Source organism: Hypanus sabinus, chromosome 29, assembly GCF_030144855.1.
Source record: "Hypanus sabinus isolate sHypSab1 chromosome 29, sHypSab1.hap1, whole genome shotgun sequence".
Taxonomy (NCBI): domain Eukaryota; kingdom Metazoa; phylum Chordata; class Chondrichthyes; order Myliobatiformes; family Dasyatidae; genus Hypanus; species Hypanus sabinus.
This window is the reverse complement of record NC_082734.1, coordinates 10,540,129-10,562,986: the sequence shown is the minus strand read 5'-3', so window position 1 is coordinate 10,562,986 and position 22,858 is coordinate 10,540,129. Positions and strand designations below refer to the sequence as shown.

General features: G+C 39.9%; 1 protein-coding gene and 1 long non-coding RNA gene across 2 annotated transcripts in view; one reads left to right on the top strand and one right to left on the bottom strand.

Moving 5' to 3' along the window:
- Nucleotides 1–2,677: 2,677 nt before the first annotated feature.
- On the bottom strand, nucleotides 2,678–5,047 carry LOC132382968 (uncharacterized). Its single transcript, XR_009508511.1, has 2 exons — nucleotides 4,907–5,047; nucleotides 2,678–4,802 (listed from the first exon to the last, which is right to left on the bottom strand). It is a non-coding gene; the product is annotated as an uncharacterized LOC132382968 (long non-coding RNA).
- A 286-nt stretch (nucleotides 5,048–5,333) lies between these two features.
- Nucleotides 5,334–22,858, top strand: part of LOC132382966 (GTP-binding protein 1-like) — a 46,257-nt gene continuing 28,732 nt past the window's right edge. The window contains exons 1-2 of the mRNA XM_059953583.1: nucleotides 5,334–5,467; nucleotides 17,411–17,522. Coding sequence (XP_059809566.1) covers nucleotides 5,336–5,467; nucleotides 17,411–17,522 — 244 coding nt within the window. The 5' untranslated portion in view covers nucleotides 5,334–5,335. The remainder of the gene's footprint in view (nucleotides 5,468–17,410; nucleotides 17,523–22,858) is intronic.

Sequence of the window (22,858 nt, the reverse complement as noted above, 5' to 3'; positions counted from 1 at the left end):
AATGTGCTATTGTGTGTCTTCTTTATCTTTCATCGGTTTATGCAAGTGTGCAGACCTCTGAGAATAGCACTAATGTTTTGAATACAATTTGAGTAATCTTACACCATACTTCATCCTTCTTGGAATGTTTTAAGATTTAAAATGATTTTGAACCTGAATTCAATGGAGATAATAGTGTCAACTATAATTTGATTAAATATGTCAGTTGTTTGTGATTGTTTCCAGTATAAACTCAGTGGCCACTTTATTAGGTGCACCTGCTTGTTAATGCAAATATCTAATCAACCAATCATGTGGCAGCAACTCAATGCATAAAAGCATGGTTAAGCAGTTCAGTTGAAACATCAGAATGGGGGAAGAAATGTGATATAAGTGAGTTTGACCACAAAATGATTATTAGTTCTGGATGGGGTGGTTTGACTATCTCAGAAACTTCTGATCTCCTGGGATTCTCATGTACAACAGTCTCTAGAGTTTACAGAAAATGGTCTGAGAAACAGAACAAAATATCCCTGGGGAGTAATTCTGTAGGTAAAAATGCCTTGTTAATAACAAAGGTCAGAGGATAATGTAAGTAAATTTTATTATCAAAGTACATATGTCACCACAACTTAGAGATTCATTTTCCTGTGAGCATACTCAGCAAATGTATAGAATAGTAATTATAACAGGATCAGTGAAAGATCAACCATAGTGCATAAGACAACAAACTGTGCAAATAGCAATAGATAATGAGAACATGAGATAAAGAGTCCTTAAAGGTGAGATTATCGGTTGTGGGAACATTTGAATGATGGGGCAAGTGAGTGTAGTTATCCCTCTTATTCAAGAGTCTGATGGTTGAGGGGTAGGAACTGTTCTTGAACTTGGTGATTTGAGTCCTGTGGCTCTTGTTCCTTCTTTCTGATGGCAGCAGTGAGAAGTGAGCATAGCCTAGATGGTGGAGATCCCTGACTGATGCTGCTTTCCTGTAACAGTGTTTCATCTAGATGTGCTTGATGGTTGGGAGGCTTTTCCTGTGACGTACTTGGCCAAATCCATTATCTTTACTAGGAGTTTCTGTTTAAAGGCATTGGTGTTTCCATAGCAGGACATGATGCTGTCAGCCAATACACTCTCCACTACACATCTATACAAGCTTGTTGAAGTTTTAGATGTTATGCTAAACTTTCACAAACTCCTAAGGAAGTAGAGGCACTGCCGTGCTTTCTTTGCAATTGTATTTGCACGTTGCTTCTAGGCCAGATCCTCTGGAAAAAGTAAACACCGTAGAGTTTAAAGTTACAAGCCCTCTCTATCTCTGAAGCCTCTGGTTTCCCTCTCCTGAAGTCTCCAATCAGCTCTATGGTCTTGCTGACATCGAATGAGAAGTTATGATACCAGTCAGCCAAATTTTCAAATCCCTCCCCCTGAATGCTAAATCATCACCACCTCTGATAAGGCCTATAATGGTGCTGTCATCAGCAAACTTGTATCCTGTGTGGGAGCTGTGCTTGGCCACATGGTCACAGGTGTAAAGTGAGTAGATCGGGGGCCACCTTTGTGGTGTGCCTGTGAAGGTAATCATGGAAGAGATCCTGTTGCCAATCTGAACAGACTGAATTTGGATAGTATAGACTTCTAAAATTTGTTTTGTCAATGCATCATAGAAAGCATCCTGTCCAGAAAGGGCAACTGCTCTGTCCATAACCCAGAAACCAACCTCCTCTCCATGGACTCTGTCTGTGATTCCTGCTGCTTTGGTCAAGCAGCTGGCATAATCAAAGCTTGTATCATGAGGACAACCTCTAACCCCTAATTGGAAGGTTCCCTAGTACAATACTATGGAATCATGATCTCTCAATCTACCTCGTATTTGCATATAATTCTGGTTACCGCACTAAAGGAAGGACAATGAGGCTATGGAGAGGGTGCAGAAGAGGTTTAGATGGCATGGGCTATCATGAGAGGCTTGACAAGCTTGGGTTGTTTTCTTTGGAGCAGTGGAAGCTAAAGAGAGATCTGCTAGAGGTTTATAAGGTTGAGAAGCATAGATAAAAGTAGACAGGGAGTATCTTCTTCCCAGGACAAAAATGTCTGATACCAGAGTCAGGAGGTGAGAGGGGGTAGGTGCAACGGGAAGGTGAGGGGCAAGTTATTTACTCAGAGTGGTGGATGCCCGCAATGCGCTGCCTGGTGTGGTGGAAGAGGCAAGTACATTAGAGGCTTTTAAGAGATGTCCAATTGGAAGATGGAGGGATATGGACTTGGTGTAGGTAGGAGGGATGAGTTTCTGGAGATTTTAAGTTTACTTTTCAGTTGGCTTGCCACATTTTGGGCCTGAGGGCCTGTCCCTGTGCTTATTGTTCTATGACCTAGGACAGTGGTCACCAACCTTTTTAAGTCCAAGACCCCCTACCTCGGCCTTAGTGAAAGGCAAATCGATTAGTTACACACATGTGCACCGGGGCAGAAAAGACCGGGAAGTAAAACCCTGCAAATAATGTATGAACACTAGGGGTCCCCACCTTTTTTTTGCACCGTGGACCAGTTTAATTGTAACCCCGAGTCGCCTCAGGCTCACTCAGCTCGTTCTCGTCCAGGGGGAGCAGCCTTCGGCCCCGCCAGACTGGGTAATCAGCTGGTGTGGATGCTGTGTGATGTCCCTGCCTCACCCAAAAACAGACCGTACACCATATGCGATTAAATGAGTACAATTTATAAAGGTTACTATAACTAAGTGATTAATAACGATACAGTATATATGAAGGAAAAAAAATAAAGAAAAGGTGCCAAACTTATCAAAGTCCAAACCACTTCGTGTACAACTGTTGGAGCTCAATTACTGAAGTCTTCTGGCCACCATTCGATCCCCTCCGAACTCCTCGACTCACAGCTTAGGACCATCCGAAGTGGTCAACCAAGCACATCTAGCTTCATCTCCTCTCCTCGGGGTACCTCCTGGCCTTGGACCCCCGCTTGGGGTCCGTTCCTCGCCCAGTTTACAGCATCGCGTCCTCTCTCTCTCACCCCCTCGCGCCGATCTCCCCAAAAGCCCGCCAACAATAGCTTACAGACTCAGAAGAAAGAACAACATTAATCCCAATTGGTTTACAAAGGAATACAATTCTCATTATCAGTAAATTTTAACCCAAACAAGCTTCCAGCACTCTCTCGCAACAAAGAAGCATTCCTACTTTTAACAAAACAAAGAAGCCATTTTGATTATGTACACAGTAACAAAGAAAAAGAAGAAATCCCCTTTACATAATGTTGACAATATTCTTGCAGACTGGCCAACAGCGGTGGGTTTAAACACAACCGGAGAACAGCGATACTTGGAGGTTCCTTATGTCCAGTCTATTCTCCAATTTAGTTTATGCAGCTATCAGCACTTGCTTCTGTCCCACTTGCTCACGGTTTTTCCACTCAAAAAACTCACTGGGTTTGTCCTTAAGTGTGGGGTGCTTGGACTCAAGGTACCGAAGTAGTTTTGAGGGCTTCATTGCCTCATTAGACCGCCTCCCGCCCGCCGCCAGACGTCTTGGCCACGTGCAGCTGGTCATGGATAGGGTGAGAGGACAAGGTAAGGGCCGGAGGTCCCCGTGCCGGTCGCAGTCCAGAGAGAACGACCGGGCAAGGAGTGCGACAGAACGCCCTCCCGCGCACCCCTCTTGTAGGTAGGTAGGATCTATCGGCCAACAAAAGTTTGGCTGGAGGGATGACTTTCAGTAGATCGCAGAGAAGTAGCTGCTCTGCTACTTACGAAACCCTGAGCCTGAATTAGGTCGTCTGTGAATATTTTAGCACTGGGTTTCCCCACGAACATTCGGTGTGTTAAGCAGGTTCAGAGGCGGGTGCTCATCCGTCTGCGCTCCAGGCCGGTGGCATCAACACTTCCTGCCAGTCACGTGAGGCGGCCAGTTACCTGAGACCAACCACTGATCCCTGGCCCAAGGGTATCACTGCATTTAGGCGACTGATGACCTCACGCGCGTGCAAGTTCAACAGTGGGTGTGACAGGGAATGAGGGAAGGTAGAGCTGACTCATATTGTTTCCTCACGGCCAGGTGGTTGGGGACCACTGAAGTGCATGGCAGGGGAGCTGCACATGGGCAGAAAGAATGGAACTAAAACCCCGCAACCCGGAAACAATTTCTCAACAGCATCTGTGTATTTATTTTTCATTTTTTTGGGGATCTACCGTAAGATCTCAAAGATCGACCAGTCGATCATGATCGACAGGTTGGTGACCAGTAATCTAGGTCTTTGCAACCTGCACTGCACTTTCTCTGTACCGTAATACAGGTACCTCTTGGTACACCTGTTATCATTTTAACTTGTGCTACCTCACTGCGCCGATGTAAACGAATATGTGTGTTTGCACAAGTTTTTTTTCATTACTTCGGTACAAGTACACTAATAATAACAACAGTCTCCCAATTCTGGTCCCTCTGATATCCCAGACAGACCATTCCAATTCTTGAGTCTGGAACTCCTTAAAAATTCTCTGCCTCGTTTTCCATGTTTAAGATTTTCCTAAAAGCCGAAACTGGATCTCAGTATTTTAGATAATATTGCACTTACAGATTATACAAGCTGCACTATTTACTATCTGTTGCTATGAATATGAGCAGTATTTCATCAGAATGTAAAAATCCCCAGAATAAGGTCATGCAATTGTATTGTTTATTGTGTTTTGTTGTGTTACCTTTTATTGCGGCGAAGTTGCATCAGTAACAGAAAAGTGATCGACAGCAAACATGTACCATGTCTCAAACTCTGATTGGATAACATCTTGATTGGCGTGGTGATCCCGTCGCCTATTGAATGATAGACATGTTAATTTTGTGCGCCTCTTTCAAAGAGACCCGCCCACCACCCGACCTTGAACAGCCATTGGTAACTAAATGCCCCGCCCTTTTACCTGTGCCTCTATAAAGTTTGTACGCAATGATCGTTTCGTTAAGATACTGCCCACTGGAACGATGAGAAGTAAATATGAGCCTAAGGCCTGGAGAAGCGCCCGGTTGAAGCTGACGAAGCGGCGGGACGCTGCCACAAGGCCGGAAGTAGCTCCGCGCGAGGGTCGGTGTTTGCAAACAGTGTCTGGGGTGCCTTGAAACAGCCGCTCGCAGTGCCTCAGTGAGGGGAGCCTTGAAACGGCGACAGGCGAGTCCTGGTGGGGAGAGACTTGAAACGATTGTCTGAGGAGTCCGCCGGAGAGGGGAAGGGGGTGCCTCGAAACAGCTGGCTGAAGGCGCCAGGCTTTTGTACCGGCTGACTTTTATTCACTTTAAGAAAGCCTTAAAGAGCTTTTCTAGCCCCGCCTCCCCCCGAGTGGGCCCCCGCATCAATGGCGGCGCCGGCTGTGGCGGCCGAGGCCGGGTCCGGCGCCGGGGAGCTGCCGAGCATCTTCGCCCCTGAGCAGGATGGCGAGCTGGACCAGGATGTCAACGGTGAGCTGGAGCCCGACCTGGCGTCCAAGGTAAAGGCGGGGGGGTGGGGGGAGAGAGTGTGTGTATGTATATATATATGTATAATATATAGGGGGTGGGGTGAGGCTGGGTAAACCAATATCATCACCGCCAAGTGTCCGTGCAACGTTGCAGGCCTCACTCACAGTGAGCAAAATCGGATTCCGAGGAGTCTCCTCAATAAAAGCCTCCCCGGTCTACTGATTCAAACCACTATGCATGTCCGGCCAGTGTCAGCATCCGCTGTAACACTCCCCTTCAAATACAAGAGCTAGTACACTTGTTGATCATTTATGTACCTATCTCCCCCACCTTGGGTTTGTTAGTTGTTGCTCGGCATGGTTTCAGAGACAAACCCGATCGCAAGATGCTGCAGCAGCGCCTGTGGAGGGAAATGGTCAGTAGGTAATTCCCTTCACAGATGCTGCCTGACCCGCTGACTTCCTCCTCTATTCTTGTTTGTTACGTGATTCTGAAAAACCGTTTGGAGTTCCCGGTGTAGCAAGTTAGTCCAAAGGTTGTACTTACTAGGAAATTTGAGCATGGGAGTATCGATTTACTACAATCCGATTTGGATGGTGTCATTCTCTGTAATTAAATGGACTAGGGTTTATTCTCCAGGATTCCTGTTAATGGGCGAATTTTCAAGCTGGTAAGGGGTACTATCAGATGGGGACAAATTATTTCAAATGATAGTTTTGGATAAATCTTGAAAAGGTTTTTCAGTGGTAAAATTAAGAAATATTTCTACAAGCAAAATTTGACATACATACAGCACAGAGTAAGCTGTTCTGATACTTTGAGCCACGCCCTCCAGCAGTCCCCAATTTAATTGTAGCCTCATCACAGGACAGTTTACAACGGCCAATCCACCTACCAGTCTTCACAGTCTCTGGACTGTGGGAGGAAACCCCCGTGGTTACTGGGAGAACGTACCAACTCTTACAGGCGGTGGTGGGAGTTGAACCCGGGTTGCTGGTGCTGTAAAGCTTTGTGCTAACCACACTGCCATAGTGCTGCTCGAGTGCACTGACTGATGTGGGTCAATTCATTTTAGTTTAAATTTATTGACAAGGTACCTGTATGTCACCATATATAGTCGTCCTGAGGCATTTTCTTGTAGGCATTTACAGTAGAACAAATAAATGTGATCGATCAATGGAAAAATGATATGCAGACCGACAAACAATTAATGTGCAAAAGTTCAAACACGAGGAAAGTTCTGAGTTTTTGATTAAATAACAGTACTGAGTGACGGGGGGGGGGGGTGTCTAGGGTTGCATTACATATCAGTGGTAAACCCTTCCATATTTTCTTGGAGTGTTGGAAAGGCTACTGCCTCTACCAGTTCTCAATTTGAACCCATACCCTGTTCTTTCCACATTCCTGTCAACTCCAGCCAGGGACGGCACAGTAGCGTAGTGGTTAGCACACCGCTTTACACTGTCAGCAACCCAGGTTCAATTCCCTTTGCTGTCTGTAAGGAGTTTTGTACGTTCTCATCCTAATCGCATAGGTTTCCTCCCACAGTCTAAAGACGTGTCTGTTGGTAGGCTGATTGGTCATTGTAAATTGTCCTGTGATTAGACTATGGTTCGTTTGAGGGTTGCTGGGTGGAGTGGCTCAAAGGGCTTGTTCTACACTGTCTCAATAAATGTTACTGTTCATTTTCATGATTTCCTGTACTTAGATCTATTTCCTCAGTCCCATCTCTGAACTGATCCCACAACACACAGTAAACACAACAATTAACTCATTTTCATGTTCTCAATATTTATTGCTATTTTACTTTTTTCTATTTGCACAGTTTTGTATTTTGCACACTGGTGTTTGCCTTGATGCAGTCTTTCATCAATTCTAATATGTTTTAATAGTAGAAATACAATAGTATGCCTAAGAAAATGAATCTCAGGGTTGTATATGGTGACATATATATACTTTGATAATAAACTAACTTTGGACTTCAGAGTGGCTAATTAGCCTTACAACCCATGCTTCTTGGGATGCGAGAGGAAAAGTGATGTACCTTGGGGAAACCCACAGTCACTAAGAGAATGTGCCACTCGATGCATACAGCAGCAGAGACGGAGATCGAACCTGGACGACTGGAGCTGTGAGACAGTAACTACCGACAATGCCACTGGGCTATCCTTGAGTCTGGGGCTGAATGGGCTCCTGTTGCAAAGTTCCACACTGACTTCATTTGCAGCTCACTCCAAGGGGTAAACACAAAGTACATTGCAGATGCTGTGGTCAAATCAACACGTACAAACAAGCTGAATGAACTCAGCAGGTCGGGCAGAATCTGTTGAAACCAGCAGTCAACGTTTCGGGCCAAGACCAATTAGTCCTGGGGGACGTAATGTGATGACGTAGGATCGAGACGCTGGAACCCAGCTCTCCCATTTATATATATATATATATATATAAAAAAAATCAGTAAATTAATGTTTAAGTGAAGAAAAGTTAGTTAATACTTTCTAAAAGTTACTTATAAACTACTCCGGATTGTTTCAAGTTATGCCTTATAAATAGAAGATGAAGAAAACTACTACCATGAAGACAACACAAGTTGGAACAGAATCAAAGCCCACCTCTGCCAAAGAACCGCGGGCTCAGGTGCATTATACCACCAGCGATACAGAACAGGAAACTGCGGCAACATCGACCATTTCTAAAGAAAAAGACCAATGAGAACTGCGCAAACGTGAAGGAAGGAGCATGCGCAAACGAGAACAACCTGAACTACAAATCCTAGTTACGACTGAAACCGAGAGTGAATCTGAGGGAGAGTCAGATTCTCTGGAAAAATCAGACGAAGATGGAGGTAAAAGTTCTTCTGGAAATGTAGAACTTTGATGCAAATAATGCGTAAATTAGGCGCATTAAAAGTAATAAAAAATGATAAATGTGGAGATTATGTTTGAGAAAAATGACAAAAAGACAGGAAAAAATGGAAAAGAGAATTATAGATTTGGAAACTACAACGGAAGACATGGTTGAAAGAATGAATAAAATGGAAGATGATATTACTGCCTGGACATCAGAAAGAAAACAAATGTTGGAAAAAGTTGATAAGCTTGAAAATTTTAGTAGATGAAATAATATTAAAATTGTTGGACTTAAAGAAGATATAGAAGGAGAAGATGCAATAATTTTTTTTCAAAAATGGATTCCTGAAAAATTGGAAATGGAAGGAGAAACTCTAATTGAAATTGAAAGGGCTCATAGAGCCTTAAGGTCAAGACCTCAAGCTGACCAAAATTCACAATCAATTTTGATAAAATGCTTAAGATACCAAGATAAAGAAAAGATCCTGAAGGCGGCTGCCCAATGTGCCAAAAAGAGAAATGGGCCATTGATGATAGCAGGGAAGGCAGTTCTTTTCTATCCTGATATAAGTTATAACCTTTTGAAGAGAAAGAAGGAATTTAACCCAGCAAAAAGAGTTTTATGGGAAAAGGGTTATAAATTTATAATGTGTCACCCAGCAACATGGATAATTTTTTTGGAGGAGGGAAAAAGAAGATTTTTTACCGATTATCGAGAAGCGGAGGAGTTCGCATAAAAAGATGAAGATAGAGACAGTGAATAGAAGTGATGGACATTTAAGGATGACATAGGGGAGAAAAGCAAAATTTCAGATATACTAATTGAGAATAGATTGAGAATAGTATTTTTTTCTTGTATATGTACTTTTTTATGTTGCCGGGGGGGCTGGGGAGCTTTGGATCAATTACTACGGGATTCACGTGTGTAATCATGGCGATCGCCATGACCCGTACAATAGAGGGGGGTAATGTTGTGTTCTTTTTTTTTCCACAACATTAGTAGGGGGGTATTTTGTTTTTTTCCTTACACTCTATTTTTCTTCTATCTTTCTGCCTGGATGATTGGTGGGGACACACATAGCAACATGGAGAATTCCCAAGATACCACGAAAGTTGAAAGATTAGGTATTATTATAGAGTGGAGTAACATAATTGAAAATAATGACTAATTTACTGAATTTTTAAAGTTTTAATGTTAATGGGCTTAATGGACCAGTGAAAAGAAAAAGAATTTTAACATACATTTAAAAAAAAATGAAAATAGATATAGCTTTTTTACAAGAAACACACTTAACGGAGATGGAACATCAGAATTTAAAAAGAGACTGGGTTGGAAATGTTATTGTAGCTTCATTTAATTCAAAGGCGAGAGGAGTTGCAGTTTTGGTTAATAAAAATTTACCAATTAAAATACAAAACGTATTAATTGATTCAGCGGGGAGATATGTAATTATACATTGTCAAATTTTTTCAGAATTATGGACTCTTATGAATATTTATGCACCAAACGAAAATGATGTAAAATTTATACAAGAGGTCTTTTTGAATTTGGCTAACGCACATGACAAAATATTAATAGGTGGAGATTTTAACTTTTGTTTAGATCCAGTTTTAGATAGATCAACAAAGGTTGTCACAAAATTAAAAGTAGCAAAATTAACTATCATTGATGAAAGACTTAAATTTGATTGATATATGGAGAAGAATTTACCCAAAAGAAAGAGATTATTCATTTTATTCAAATAGACATAAAACATATTCAAGGATAGATTTTTTCTTATTATCAACGAATATGCAAGATAGAGTGAAAAACATGGAATATAAAGCGAGAATATTGTCAGATCATTCTCCTTTGATAATGACAATGATAATGATAGATAAAGAGGAATCAATTTATAGATGGAGATTTAATTCAATGTTACTAAAACGTCAAGATTTTTGTGATTTTATGAAAAAACATTCAGTTTTTTTAGATACAATTTCACATTCAGTTGATGATAAATTTATATTGTGGGAAGCAATGAAGGCATATTTGAGAGGTCAGATAATAAGTTATACTTCTAAAATTAAGGAATATATGATAGAAAGAGATGAATTGGAAAAAGAGATTACAAAATTAGAAAAAGAATCTCAAAGATATATGACAGAAGAAAAACAAAGACGAAGTTACAATATAATACACTTCAGACACATCGAACAGAAAAAGCAATTATGAGAACTAAACAGAGATATTATGAACTAGGTGAAAGATCACATAAGGTCCTTGCATGGCAGTTAAAAACAGACCAGACTTCTAAAACGATAAATGCAATTCGAACAAGAGTAAATAAAATTACTTATAAACCTTTAGAAATTAATGAAACTTTCAAGAACTTTTATTCTGAATTATATAAATCAGAATCACAAAATGATAATGTCAAGATAGAAAGGTTTTTATCACAAATAACTCTTCCAAAATTAAATACGGAAGAACAGAAGATATTAGATATGCCTTTTACATTAAAAGAGGTTGAAGAAGCTTTAGGATCATTTCAAAGTAATAAATCTCCAGGAGAAGATTAAGGTAAGGCCAAATTTGGAATATTGTGTGCAGTTCTGGTCACCGAATTATAGGAAAGATATCAATAAATTAGAGAGAGTGCAGAGACGACTTACTAGGATGTTACCTGGGTTTCAGCAATTAAGTTACAGAGAAAGGTTGAACAAGTTAGGTCTCTATTCATTGGAGCGTAGAAGGTTGAGGGGGGATTTGATCGAGGTATTTAAAATTTTGAGAGGGATAGATAGAGTTGACGTGAACAGGCTATTTCCATTGAGAGTAGGGGAGATTCAAACTAGAGGACATGATTTGAGAGTTAGGGGGCAGAAGTTTAAGGGAAACACGAGGGGGTATTTCTTTACTCAAAGAGTGATAGCTGTGTGGAATGAGCTTCCTGTAGAAGTAGTAGAGGCCAGTTCAGTTAAGGTAAAATTGGATAGGTATATGGACAGGAAAGGAGTGGAGGGTTATGGGCTGAGTGCGGGTAGGTGGGACTAGGTGAGATTAAGGGTTCGGCACGGACTAGGAGGGCCAAGATGGCCTGTTTCCGTGCTGTGATTGTTATATGGTTAAGATGGTTTTCCGCCTGAATTTTATAAAAAGTTTAAAGATTTATTAATTCCTCCTTTTATGGAGTTAGTACATCAAGTGGAAAGAACGCATAAACTTCCAGAATCTTTTTCGACAGCTATTTTAATAGTATTGCCAAAAAAAGATAGAGATCTTTTAAAGCCAACATCATATAGACCTATGTCTTTGTTAAATACTGATTATAAAATAATAGCAAAAATCTTATCTAACAGACTATCTAAATACTTACCAAAATTAATACATATGGATCAAACAGGATTTATTAAAAATAGACAATCGGCAGATAATGTAACTCGGTTATTTAGTATAATTCATTTGGCTCAAAAGAGGGAGGAAATGAGTGTGGTAGTTGCTTTAGATGCAGAAAAAAGCATTTGATAGATTGGAATGGGATTTTTAATTTAAGGTATTGGAAAAATATGGATTAGGGGTATCTTTTATAAAATGGATCAAAACCTTAAATAGTAATCCCAAAGCTAAAGTAGTGACAAATGGTCAAATTTCAACATCATTTCAGTTAACAAGGTCAACTAGGCAAGTTTGTTCATTATCACCTGCTTTATTTGTGTTGGTGATAGAACCATTAGCTGAATTAATTAGAATGGACCCAGATATTAAGGGTTTCAGAGTTAATCAGGAAGAATACAAGATTAACTTATTTGCTGATGATGTTCTGCTTTATTTAACAAACCCATTGCACTCGTTGCGTAAATTATCCTATAGATTAGAAGAATATGGGAAAATATCAGGTTACAAAATAAATTGGGATAAAAGTGAAATTTTACCTCTTAGTAAAGGAGATTATAGTCAACGTCGATTAATAACTCAATTTAGATGGCCGGCAAATGGTATAAAATATTTAGGTATAAGAGTCGATAATGATATAAAGAACTTATACAAATTAAATTACTTACCATTATTGAAAAAAATTCAAGAAGATCTTGATAAATGGATGATATTACCAATAACATTAGTAGGTAGAGTAAATACCATAAAAATGAATATATTCCCTAGACTACAATACTTATTTCAATCACTACCAATACAATTGCCCCAAAAAGTTTTTTCAAGACTTAAATAAATATGTGAGGAAGTTTCTTTGGAAAGGTAAGAAGTCAAGAATATCATTGGAAAAATTGACATGGAAATTTGACCTCGGAGGGTTACAACTTATTATAAAGCAAATCAACTTAGATTTATTGCATCTTTTTTTGATGAAGATAAACTGGCATGGATTAGAATAGAACTAGGTAAAATAGGAGAAAATATACCAGAATCTAAATGGATACGGGAAAAGAAAGAATCTCCAATATTAAAACATTTGATTTATGGAATAAGATAAATATTGATGATGAGATAAAGAAATCTTTATTAGCAAAGAGATCTTTAATTCAAAATAAACTTATTCCTTTTACAATGGATAACCAACTTTTATACAAGTGGTTTCAAAAAGGGATTAGATATATAGGAGATTGTTTTGAAGGAGGTATATTAATGTCATTTGATCAATTAAAGAATAAATAAAAAGTATCAAACAACACTCTTTTTTGTTACTTCCAATTAAGGGCTTATTTAAGAGAAAAATTAGGTCAAATGATGTTATTGCCGAAATCTAGTGAAATAGAAACTTTAATTCAAAAAGGAAAAACTAAAAAATTTCTTGAATGTATAGCTTGATTCAAAAACAGGCAACTAAACAAGGAGTCCATAAGTCAAGACAAAAATGGGAAAGTGACTTGAATATTAAAATTGAAGAAACAAATTGGTCAAGACTATGTCTTGATAGTATGACAAATACAATAAATGTCCAGTTAAGATTAGTGCAATATAATTTTTTACATCAATTATATATTACACCACAAAAAATAAGTAAATAAAATCCAAATTTATCTGATCAGTGTTTCCGATGTAACCAAGAAATTGGTACTTTTTTACATTCTACTTGGTCTTGTTCTAAAATTCAACCTTTTTGGACAAATTTAAGAGTTTTATTGGAACAAATTATTGGAACACAACTTCCACATAATCCAATATTATTTTTATTAGGCGAAATTGAAGGGATAAAATTGAAACCCAAATTGAATAAATATCAGAAAGAATTTATAAAAATTGCACTGGCAGTAGCCAAAAAGGCTATTGCAGTTACTTGGAAATCGGATGCATATTTAAGTATAGATCGTTGGTAGAATGAAATTTCCAGCTATATTCCACTTGAAAAAATTACTTATAATTTAAGAGATAAATATGAAACATTTTTGAAAATTTGGCGCCCTTATTTACAAAAGACAGGATTAAATATATAGGTGCTCTGAAGATAAAATAATTGGTTATTTGGGGAAAGAAATAAATATATATACTAAAGTTATTACAAACTCTGTGGAGCATGTGGGGATCTTCCGATATCCAGGCACTTTCTTTCTTTCTTTCTTTCTTTCTTTCTTTCTCTATAGGGATGTTAGGGGGGAGGGGGGAAGGGTATTTTTTTTCTTTCTGTAATCATCTGAAAACTTAATAAAAAGTTTTTTTTTAAAAAAAAGACCAATTAGTCCTGAAGAAGGATCTCGGCCTGAAACGTTGACTGCTCATTTCAATGAATGCTGCCTGACCTGCTGAGTTCATCCAGCTTGTTTGTACGTGTCACTCCAAGCGGTTATGCTGCTGCTGTGTGCATTGGTTTATAGTGGACACAAGCTGAATCCAGTGTGATATCATCACCTGCTACTGGGTCAGTGAGGGAAAGGTTTCACCCTTGCTCCATTTCACAGATCTAATTGACACAGTGTTTGCATTATATACCACAAGTCCTATTCGATGCATTTTTAAATGAAGCAGAGCATCCCAGTTTGCAACCAAACTTAGAGTTAGTGTAATTAAGACTACAACTTCTCAGTATTTCCAGATAACTCCAAACGTTGTTTCCTCTAAGCTGCACTGGTGCATGGCTGTGCAATAACAGAAGTTTTCCTTTGCGGCAGAGAAGCTGGAGTAACGACAGGCGAGGAGAAAGTTACAAAACGTGAAAGATTTTTTTATACTGCATTTAATTATACCTTTCAATTAATAAATAAAATCAAGCGTATGTGATCTTTCAATTTTCATTCTAAGTGTTCATAGTATGCATATTACAAAGAAAAGTTTAAAGGTCGTGAAAAAAAATTTCTTGCTCCAAACAATGGTTTGTCCGCACAGCTATATACATGTATATAAAAAAAATTGGAGGTAACCTTGACGCCAAAGTATTTGTATGGTAAATTTTTAGCACTGTTAAAACTTTTGAAATGACTTTACAGAATGATTGCCTTGTTAATTGTTCACCATATGAGATGACAAGTGGCCAAAATCTTAGGTCTTGGCGGATGTCTTTGTGGAGGAGTGATATAGAGAAGTTTTAAGGGAAGGAAATATAGAACCTGGGGCCTTGGCAAAGTTGGAAATGTTGGAATAATACATTCAGACATGATGTAAATGCTGATGTTAGAGGAACATGATGGGGAAGGTCAGGGGTGAGGAGAGGTATGGATTTAGAATCGCAAGTTAAGTGCTCTGCTGGACCAATAGAGGTTAGCAACTAAAAAGATGATTGGTGGGGGTGAGATTGAGGATAAGGGCGGTGAAATGTTTTCTGTTCTCTCTACTAATCACTGCTCTTTCCCCACATAGTATTGAATCCGTGGAATTCTCTGCCCATGGAAGCATCATTATATTTGAGAGACAATTAGATTTTTTTTGTATAGCGAGGGAATTAACACTTTTGGGGAAAAGGCAGATAGGTGGAGCTGATTCCAGGGCCAGATCAGCTATGGAGTGGTGGAGAAGGCTCAACAGACCAGATGGCTTAAGCCTGTTTCTGACGTTCAAAGTTTTCACTACCTTGCTTCTGGGAATTTCTCTTGACCATCCCTTTGTCTCCAGGATAGCCTGTTTCCACTCCTGGTCCAAGGAAACTGAGGCCATTGTGGTAACTAGGCCGTTTCTGCTACTAGGAAGGTGGGGGTCCATTTGACTTGGGGGGGGGGGTGGGCAGTGTCCATTTTGAGTGGCTGTAGACCTACAAGTTAATGGACATGTTGATTTTCTGAGTCCTGAAGAAGGGTCTCAGCCAGAGATGTTGACTGCTCATTTCAACAGATGCTGCCCGACCTGCTGAGTTCCTCCATCTTGTTTGTACGTGTTGATTTTCCAAGGTTTGATGTAAGAACATTCCTGGAGTTTTAATTTCTACTCTCATTGTAATTCCCAGTAATTGTCTTGCTATGATGGAATTTAGGAGAACATGCTTCTCCTAAATATATTTTTAAAACTCTGATATATTTTTAAAACTTTATTATTTATTTTTGTTATACAACCAAAGAAGCCCACTCACTAAACCCAGCCAAGTGTATATTAAAACCTTGGTGTTGGGGATGTTGGCATGGGTGAGGACATTGATGTTGCTTCACTTGACCTGCAATATTTTGCAGAGACAATAGATCTCTGGTTTTTCAGGATGGCTGTCCTTGTATCCTTGTAGAAACATTCTGTTTAGAATAGACTGTTTTCAGAACAACAATACAATCAATTCCATCATTCCTGCTATAAAATCTTCAGATACTTGTTTCAATAAGATCATAATTTTTTAAAAACTTGAGTATAAGCCGAATCAACTTGGTCGTTACGCATAAGAAGACCCATTAATTTTCTGCGCTGTATCCAAAAATAAGTGTGTTCTTTCTTTAGTGCGGGGGTTCCTAACTTGCAGTCCACGGACCCCGCAGTTAGTCATAGGGATCTATGACATAAAAAAAGTTGGGAACCCCTGCTTCAGTGTATACTTTAAAAGAGACCCAAATTATGTGCAGTAATTCAGTGAAGCCTTGCCAGATGTCTCTAAAGGTAACTTTAGAATGAGTTGGATTAACTGCAAAGTTCAATTAAAAATAATATATCTGTGTAATTGTATGTGGAAGGTAGAAGTGGACTGAAACCTAAAAACATACATGCTAACTGCCAATTACAGGAGAATGAGTCAAACAAGTACAATAACTATAATAGGCCGAACGCAGAGTGTTGAAATAAAAACAAGATAAATTGTGACTAATATTTTATAAAGTATGCCCTGAAGTGGAAATTGAAATTGAAACTAGTTTGACAGAAACTCCAGGAAAAATCTTGGCATTTAAATAGTGTGCTTTGTTGTTATAGTGTTTCACAGAGAGCAAAATGTTTTGTGCAATCATTGCAGTCATACCTGATATCCCACTATTGATTAAACAGGAATCCCAGATCTATGTGCTCTAATCTCTTCAATAAAAAGAAATACCAGTTTAACAATTTGGATTTAATCCTTTATTTGAAATGCCAACTGACTTGTGTATTTCTAGGGCTTTCCACTTTTGCCTCTGATTTCCAGTATTTGCAGATTTGACATTCTTTTCTCTGTTAGTGGGTTCACATTTCTGAATTCAGATTTAGTTTTATTGAACATTCCATGTGACATCAAAGTGTGCCCCTTAAGTAACTATCAAGTGCTCCTTGTAAGTGGACACGCAAAAGAAAGCCCATTAACACTACTTGGGACAATTAAGTGTCTCTTGGGTAAGCACATAGATGAAAGAAAAATGGAGGGCTATGGGGGAGGAAATGGTTAAAGGGTTGGCACAACATCGTGGGATGAAGGGCCAGTATTGTGCTGTACTATTCTATTCTACGTTCTGTTCAAAGCTAAATGTGGTTGAAACTGAAGCTCTGTAAATTTAAATCTAGTAAAATGGTTTCACTTTTGATTTGCTTTAATCAATTGGAGGCAGATACAGTAGGGTCTTTTAAGAGACTCCTGGGTAGGTGCATGGAGCTTAGAAAAATAGAGGGCTTATGGGTAACCCTAGGTAATTTCTAAAGTACATGTTTGGCACAGCATTGTGGGCCGAAGGGTCTGTATTGTGCTGTGGTTTTCTATGTTTCTAATTGATTTGTGTAATTCTGCAGTCACTTTCTTTTGTTTTCTTCTTGTCTAGTTTGTGTTGGTGAGCCCAAGTTCGGAGCAGTATGACTGTTTGTTGAAGCAGCTGAGAGAGCGGATGGATGAGGGGTGTGGGGAAACCATCTATGTGATCGGCCAAGGCTCGGGTAAAGTTTTCCTATACTGATACTACCGTGCATTTTATGCCTTCAGTTTCAATGTATTCATTCAATTCCCTTCTAACCCTCAAATGACAGATAGAACATCACTGGTGCTGTCAGATAGTGATAACTTTACCTTTCCAGTATTGGACAGCACGCTTGTCTTTTCTGGGCAGTGGTGACAATCATTGTGCATGCAGACCATTTCCCTTGATTATCATTCTGTTTTCTGAGCCAGTCAGTAGAGTACCTGCCCATCTACTGCCTGATACACTGCTGACATTTAGGGCAGCAATGAAGGTCCTCCATTTCTGGTGATGTTCAGTGGTTTCTTCATTGTGTTGGTAGCTCAGTTTTCTCTACTGTCAGTCATGCAAGACTCAGGAATACTATCACACACAGATGTAGAAGGATTCTTTATTGAGGTTTCTGTCAGGTTTGTTTTACTAGTCAGGGTTGTTAACCCTGAGCTGAACCTGGACTACCATGGGTGACCTTATGAAGAGCCAAAGCCGTAGCTGTCCGGGTCATTAAGGCAGACAAACCTCCAAACTAAAACAGGTTTGTCCTCTTTTGGAGGAAATAGATAGAATAATGGAAAGTTAGATGAGATGAATGTGTGGCTGAAGGGTGGCTTTGAGGAATAGAGGCACTTGGACATTTCTGGGGCCCTATAAAGGAGGGATAGTTTGCACTTAAATTAGTATCAGACCAACATCCAAGTGGGGAAGTTTACTCGCTGTTTTGTAGAAGGCTGCAACTAATTTGGAAGAGGAAAGGGGATGAGAGCAGATGCTCAGATCGGAGGTAAAAGAGATAAAGATTATCTTTATTGTCACACGTACATCGAAGCACAATGAAATGCATCACTTTGTGTCAGAAGATTGTGCTGGGGGCAGCCAGCAAGCATCGCTGCACTTCCTATGCCAATATAGCGTGCACACACAGCACTTTAATCTGATCCTATTATCTTTGGAATGTAGGAGAAAAACCAGGAGTACCTGGAGGGAAGTCACATGGAGAATGTACAAACTCTCACAGACAGTGGCAGGAATTCAACCCTCGTTGTTGATTGCTGGCTCTGTAAAGTGTTGGCTAAACACTACTCTACATAATAGATAGTAAGTTCACTAGGCATTGCAGAAGCAATAGCCTACCCCCCTTGCCCTTCACCTGGTTTCACCTATCACTTGCCAGCTCCTACACCTTCTCCTTCCCCACTTTATTTTTTCTTCCCCTCCCCCCACCCCCACTTATTGCTTCCTCCCCCTTTATTTCCATTCCTGATGAAGGATCTCAGCCTAAAAAGTTAACTGTTTGGTCCTCTCCATTGACGCTGCGTGACCTGCTGAGTTCCTCTAGCAATGTGTGTGTGTATTGCAGAAGGAATAGATGAACATGAGGGGAATGGAAAGCTAAATTGCATCTATATTAATGCAAAGAGTCTAATTAGGTTGATTAATTTGAAATTTTAATTAACAACTGAGACTACAGTATCATTGGCATCGCTGGGTCTTCAGAGTCCCAAAGCAGGAAATTTCAAGCAACAAAGAGGGTAATATGGCATTGCACCATTGGTCAAGAAATGTACATTTAATACTCTTTATTAGGTGCACCAGTACACTCTTTATTGCAAACATCTAATCAGCCAATCGCGTGGCAGCAGCTCAATGCAGACATGGTCAAGAGGTTCAGTTGTTGTTCAGACCAAACATTAGACTGGGAAAGAAATGGACTCTAAGTGACTTTGACTGTGGAATGATTGATAGTCGCAATCGGGATGGATTGAGTATCTCGAACTGCTGATGTCCTGGGATTTTCACCCACAACAGTTTCTAAAACTTACAGGGAATGATGCAAAAAGAAAGAAAAATCCAGTGAGCATCAAATCTGTAGGCCTTGTAATGGGATGGGTTAGAGGAGAATGACCAAGTTGGTTCAGTATGACAGACAGTAACTCAGATAATCACGTGTTACAGCAGTGATGTGCAGAAGAGTATCTCTGAATGCACAACCTGTTGAAACTTGAAGTGGATGGGCTAAATCAGCAGAAGACCACACTGGGTTCTATTTCTGTACCTAATAAAGGTGCCACTGAGTGTATTACCTCAGCATTGAGGGAGGATATCCTACAAACCTATCAATTATGAAAATGTCAGGAATATCTCTGGCAGACAGGATTAAGGTAAATCTGGAGGTGTTTTATAAGATCACTTTGAAGACAGAAAGTAACCAGGGGAGAGTTGGGCTCATCAATGATGATGGAGAATCTGTATGTGGAGTCAAAATAGATAGGTGAAGGTTCTCCGCCAAAAATGTTAACGGTTTATTTTTCTCCTTGGATGCTGCCTGAGCTGCTGAGTTCCTCCACACACACAAAATGTTGTTGCTCGGGATTTCCAGCTTCTGCAGAATCTTATATTTGATTTGTAGTTCTTTCTGAGATTTTACTACTACACTGGCCACAGGTGAAGTACCAGTTGGCTGGAGATGCTAACTATGCTTCCTTGCTTGTTTCCGCCTCCCACCCACCCGATCAAAAAGCAAAGAGAAAAAACCTTTCAATTACGGACCTGTGAGTCTAACATCGGTATTGGGGAAGTTATCAAGAGGCAGGTTTAATGATTATTTGAAAAAACAGACTAATTAGAGCTAGGGTTCCCAACTTTTTTTAATGTCATGGACCCCTACCGTTAACTGAGAGGCTAGAGTGTTAATATGGCTTTGTCAATCTGACCAATTTGATTGATTTTTTTTGATGACTTGAGTGTATTGATGAGGACAGTGCAGTAAATGTAGTCTGTGTCTTTGCCAATAAGTCCTTTGACAAAATCCCACATGGGTCACTTTTTTTAAAAAAAGGTAAAACCTCAGGGCAAGTCTGGATCCAAAATTGGCTTGGCTATAGGGAATTGAGTGTAGGCTGTAGGTGCTGGAGCTGTTTTTGTAAATAGATGCCTATGACTAAAGGTGTTTCACAGGGATTAGTGAATGGGAATCAGGTTAATTATCACTGACAATTGTGAAATTTGTTTTGCAGGAGCACCACACTGTAAGACAAAAGGTTGTCTTGTTGCAGTAACAGATGTAGAAAGAAAAAGTCATGCAAAATGAGAACAAAATGTGAGGTAGTGTTCAAGGACCTTTCAGAAATTTGGCAGAAGTGAAGTAACTGTTCATAAAACCATGGTGTGTCTTCTGGTGTTTGTAACTCCTCCTATGGTAGCAACGAGAAGAGGGCATGTCCTGGGAGGTGGAGAAACCTTTGCTGTTTGTAATATAAGACCATAAGATGTAGGAGCAGAATTAGGTCATCTGACCCATCATGTCTGCTCTGCCATTCGATCATGGCTGATCTTTTTTTTCTATCTCCTCCTCAACTTTAGTTCCTCGCCATAACCTTTGATGCCATGTCCAATCAAGAACCTATCAAACTCTGCCTTAAATACACCCAACGACCTGGCCTCCACAGCTGCATGTGGCAACAAATTTCACAAATTCACTACCCTTTGGCTAAAGAAATTTCTCTGCAAATCAGTTTTGAAAGGGCACCCCTCTATCCTGAGGCCGTGCCCTCTTGTCCTAGACTCTTTCACCATGGGAAACATCCTTTCTACATCGACTCTGTCTAGGCCTTTCAACATTTGAAAGGTTTTCAGTGAGATATCCCCCCCTCATCTTTCTGAATTCGAACAAGTACAGACCCAGAGCCATCAAACACTCCTCATATGATAACCCTTTCATTCCTGGAATCATCCACATGAACCTCTCCAATGCCAGCACATCTCTTCTAAGATGAGGGGCCCAAAGCTGTTCACAATACTCAAGGTGAGGCCTCACCAGTGCCTTATAAAGCCCCAGCATCACATTCCTGCTCTTGTATTCTAGACCACTTGAAATGAATGCTAAAATGGCATTCTCCTTCCTCACCTGCAAGTTAACCTTCAGGGTGTTTTTGCACAAGGTCTCCCAAGTCTCTCTGCATCTCAGATTCCTGGATTTTCTCCCCATTTAGAGAATAGTCCACACATTTATTTTTACTACCAAAGTACATGACCTTGCATTTTCCAACATTGTATTTCATTTGCCTCTTTCTTGCCCATTCTCCTAATCTGTCCAAGTACTTCTGCATCTTACCTGTTTCTTCAACACCACCTGCCCCTCCATCAGTCTTCATATCATCTGCAAACTTGGAAACAAAGCCATCAATTCCATCATCTACATCATTGAATGATTGAAATAGGTGAATGATTTGGATGTGAATCTACGTGGCATGATCAGTAAGTTCTAAGTACTAGAATGGGTGTAGTCATTGACCGTGTGGAGTGAAGTTGTAGACTAGAGGGTTATATTGATGCTTTGGTGAAATAGAATGAGAAATGGCAGGTAGAGTTCAATATTGATAAATGTGAGGTGATGCATTTTCAGAGTACGAGTGAGGCTAAGACTATCAAAACAAGGATGTTCCTTGGGACATGCATGAGGAGCAAGTTCTTTAACCAGAGGGTGGTGAATTGTGGAATTCATTGCCAAAGATGTCTCTGGAGGCCAAGTCACTGGGTATATTTAAAGCAGAAGTTGATAGGTTCTTAATTAGTAAAGGCATCAAAAATTGCAGTGAGGAGGCAGGAGGAGAATGGGGCTGTGAGGGATAATAAATCAGCCATGATGGAATGGCAGAGCAGACTTATTGGGCCAAATGGTCTAATTCTGCTCCTATGTCTTGTGGTCTTATAATTATGTTAAATTCAGGTTCAATGATCCTTGAATGTGGCAGTTGAGGATGAAAATGTGGTTAAGAAGGTATATCAGTTGCTGATCTTCATTGACTATAAGAGCAAGGTGGTTATGCTCAAACATTCCTCATGCTTCAGGTGAACTACTGGATGTGGCACTGATTGCCACTATAGAAAATATGTGGAAATACAGAGAGATTCAGCAGTATGTTGATCAGCGTCCACCATTTCAGTTGTAAGAAGAGGCTAAGTCTGTTTTCCCAGAAGCAGATGAAGGGACTGAGCTATGTAAAATTGAAGAGTATAGATAGGGTCGGCTTCAAGAATCTTTCCCCCTTTGTCAGAGGTGAATAAAACGAAAGATTTAGGTTGGGGATCCTGAAGAGAGTGGCAAGTGTCTCAAATGCACTGCTGGTGAGCGTGCTAGAAGCAGTGTTGCTGATGACTGCATACAAGAAGAGCCTAGGCATTGAAGACAATAGCGAAGTGGTGGAAGATCAGATTAATATGGATAGGTCCCCACTGGTCAGCATTGATGTGATGGGCTGAATGGTTAGTTACCAGTGACTATGAATTTGACATTTATAATTTCTATATGTCTTCTGA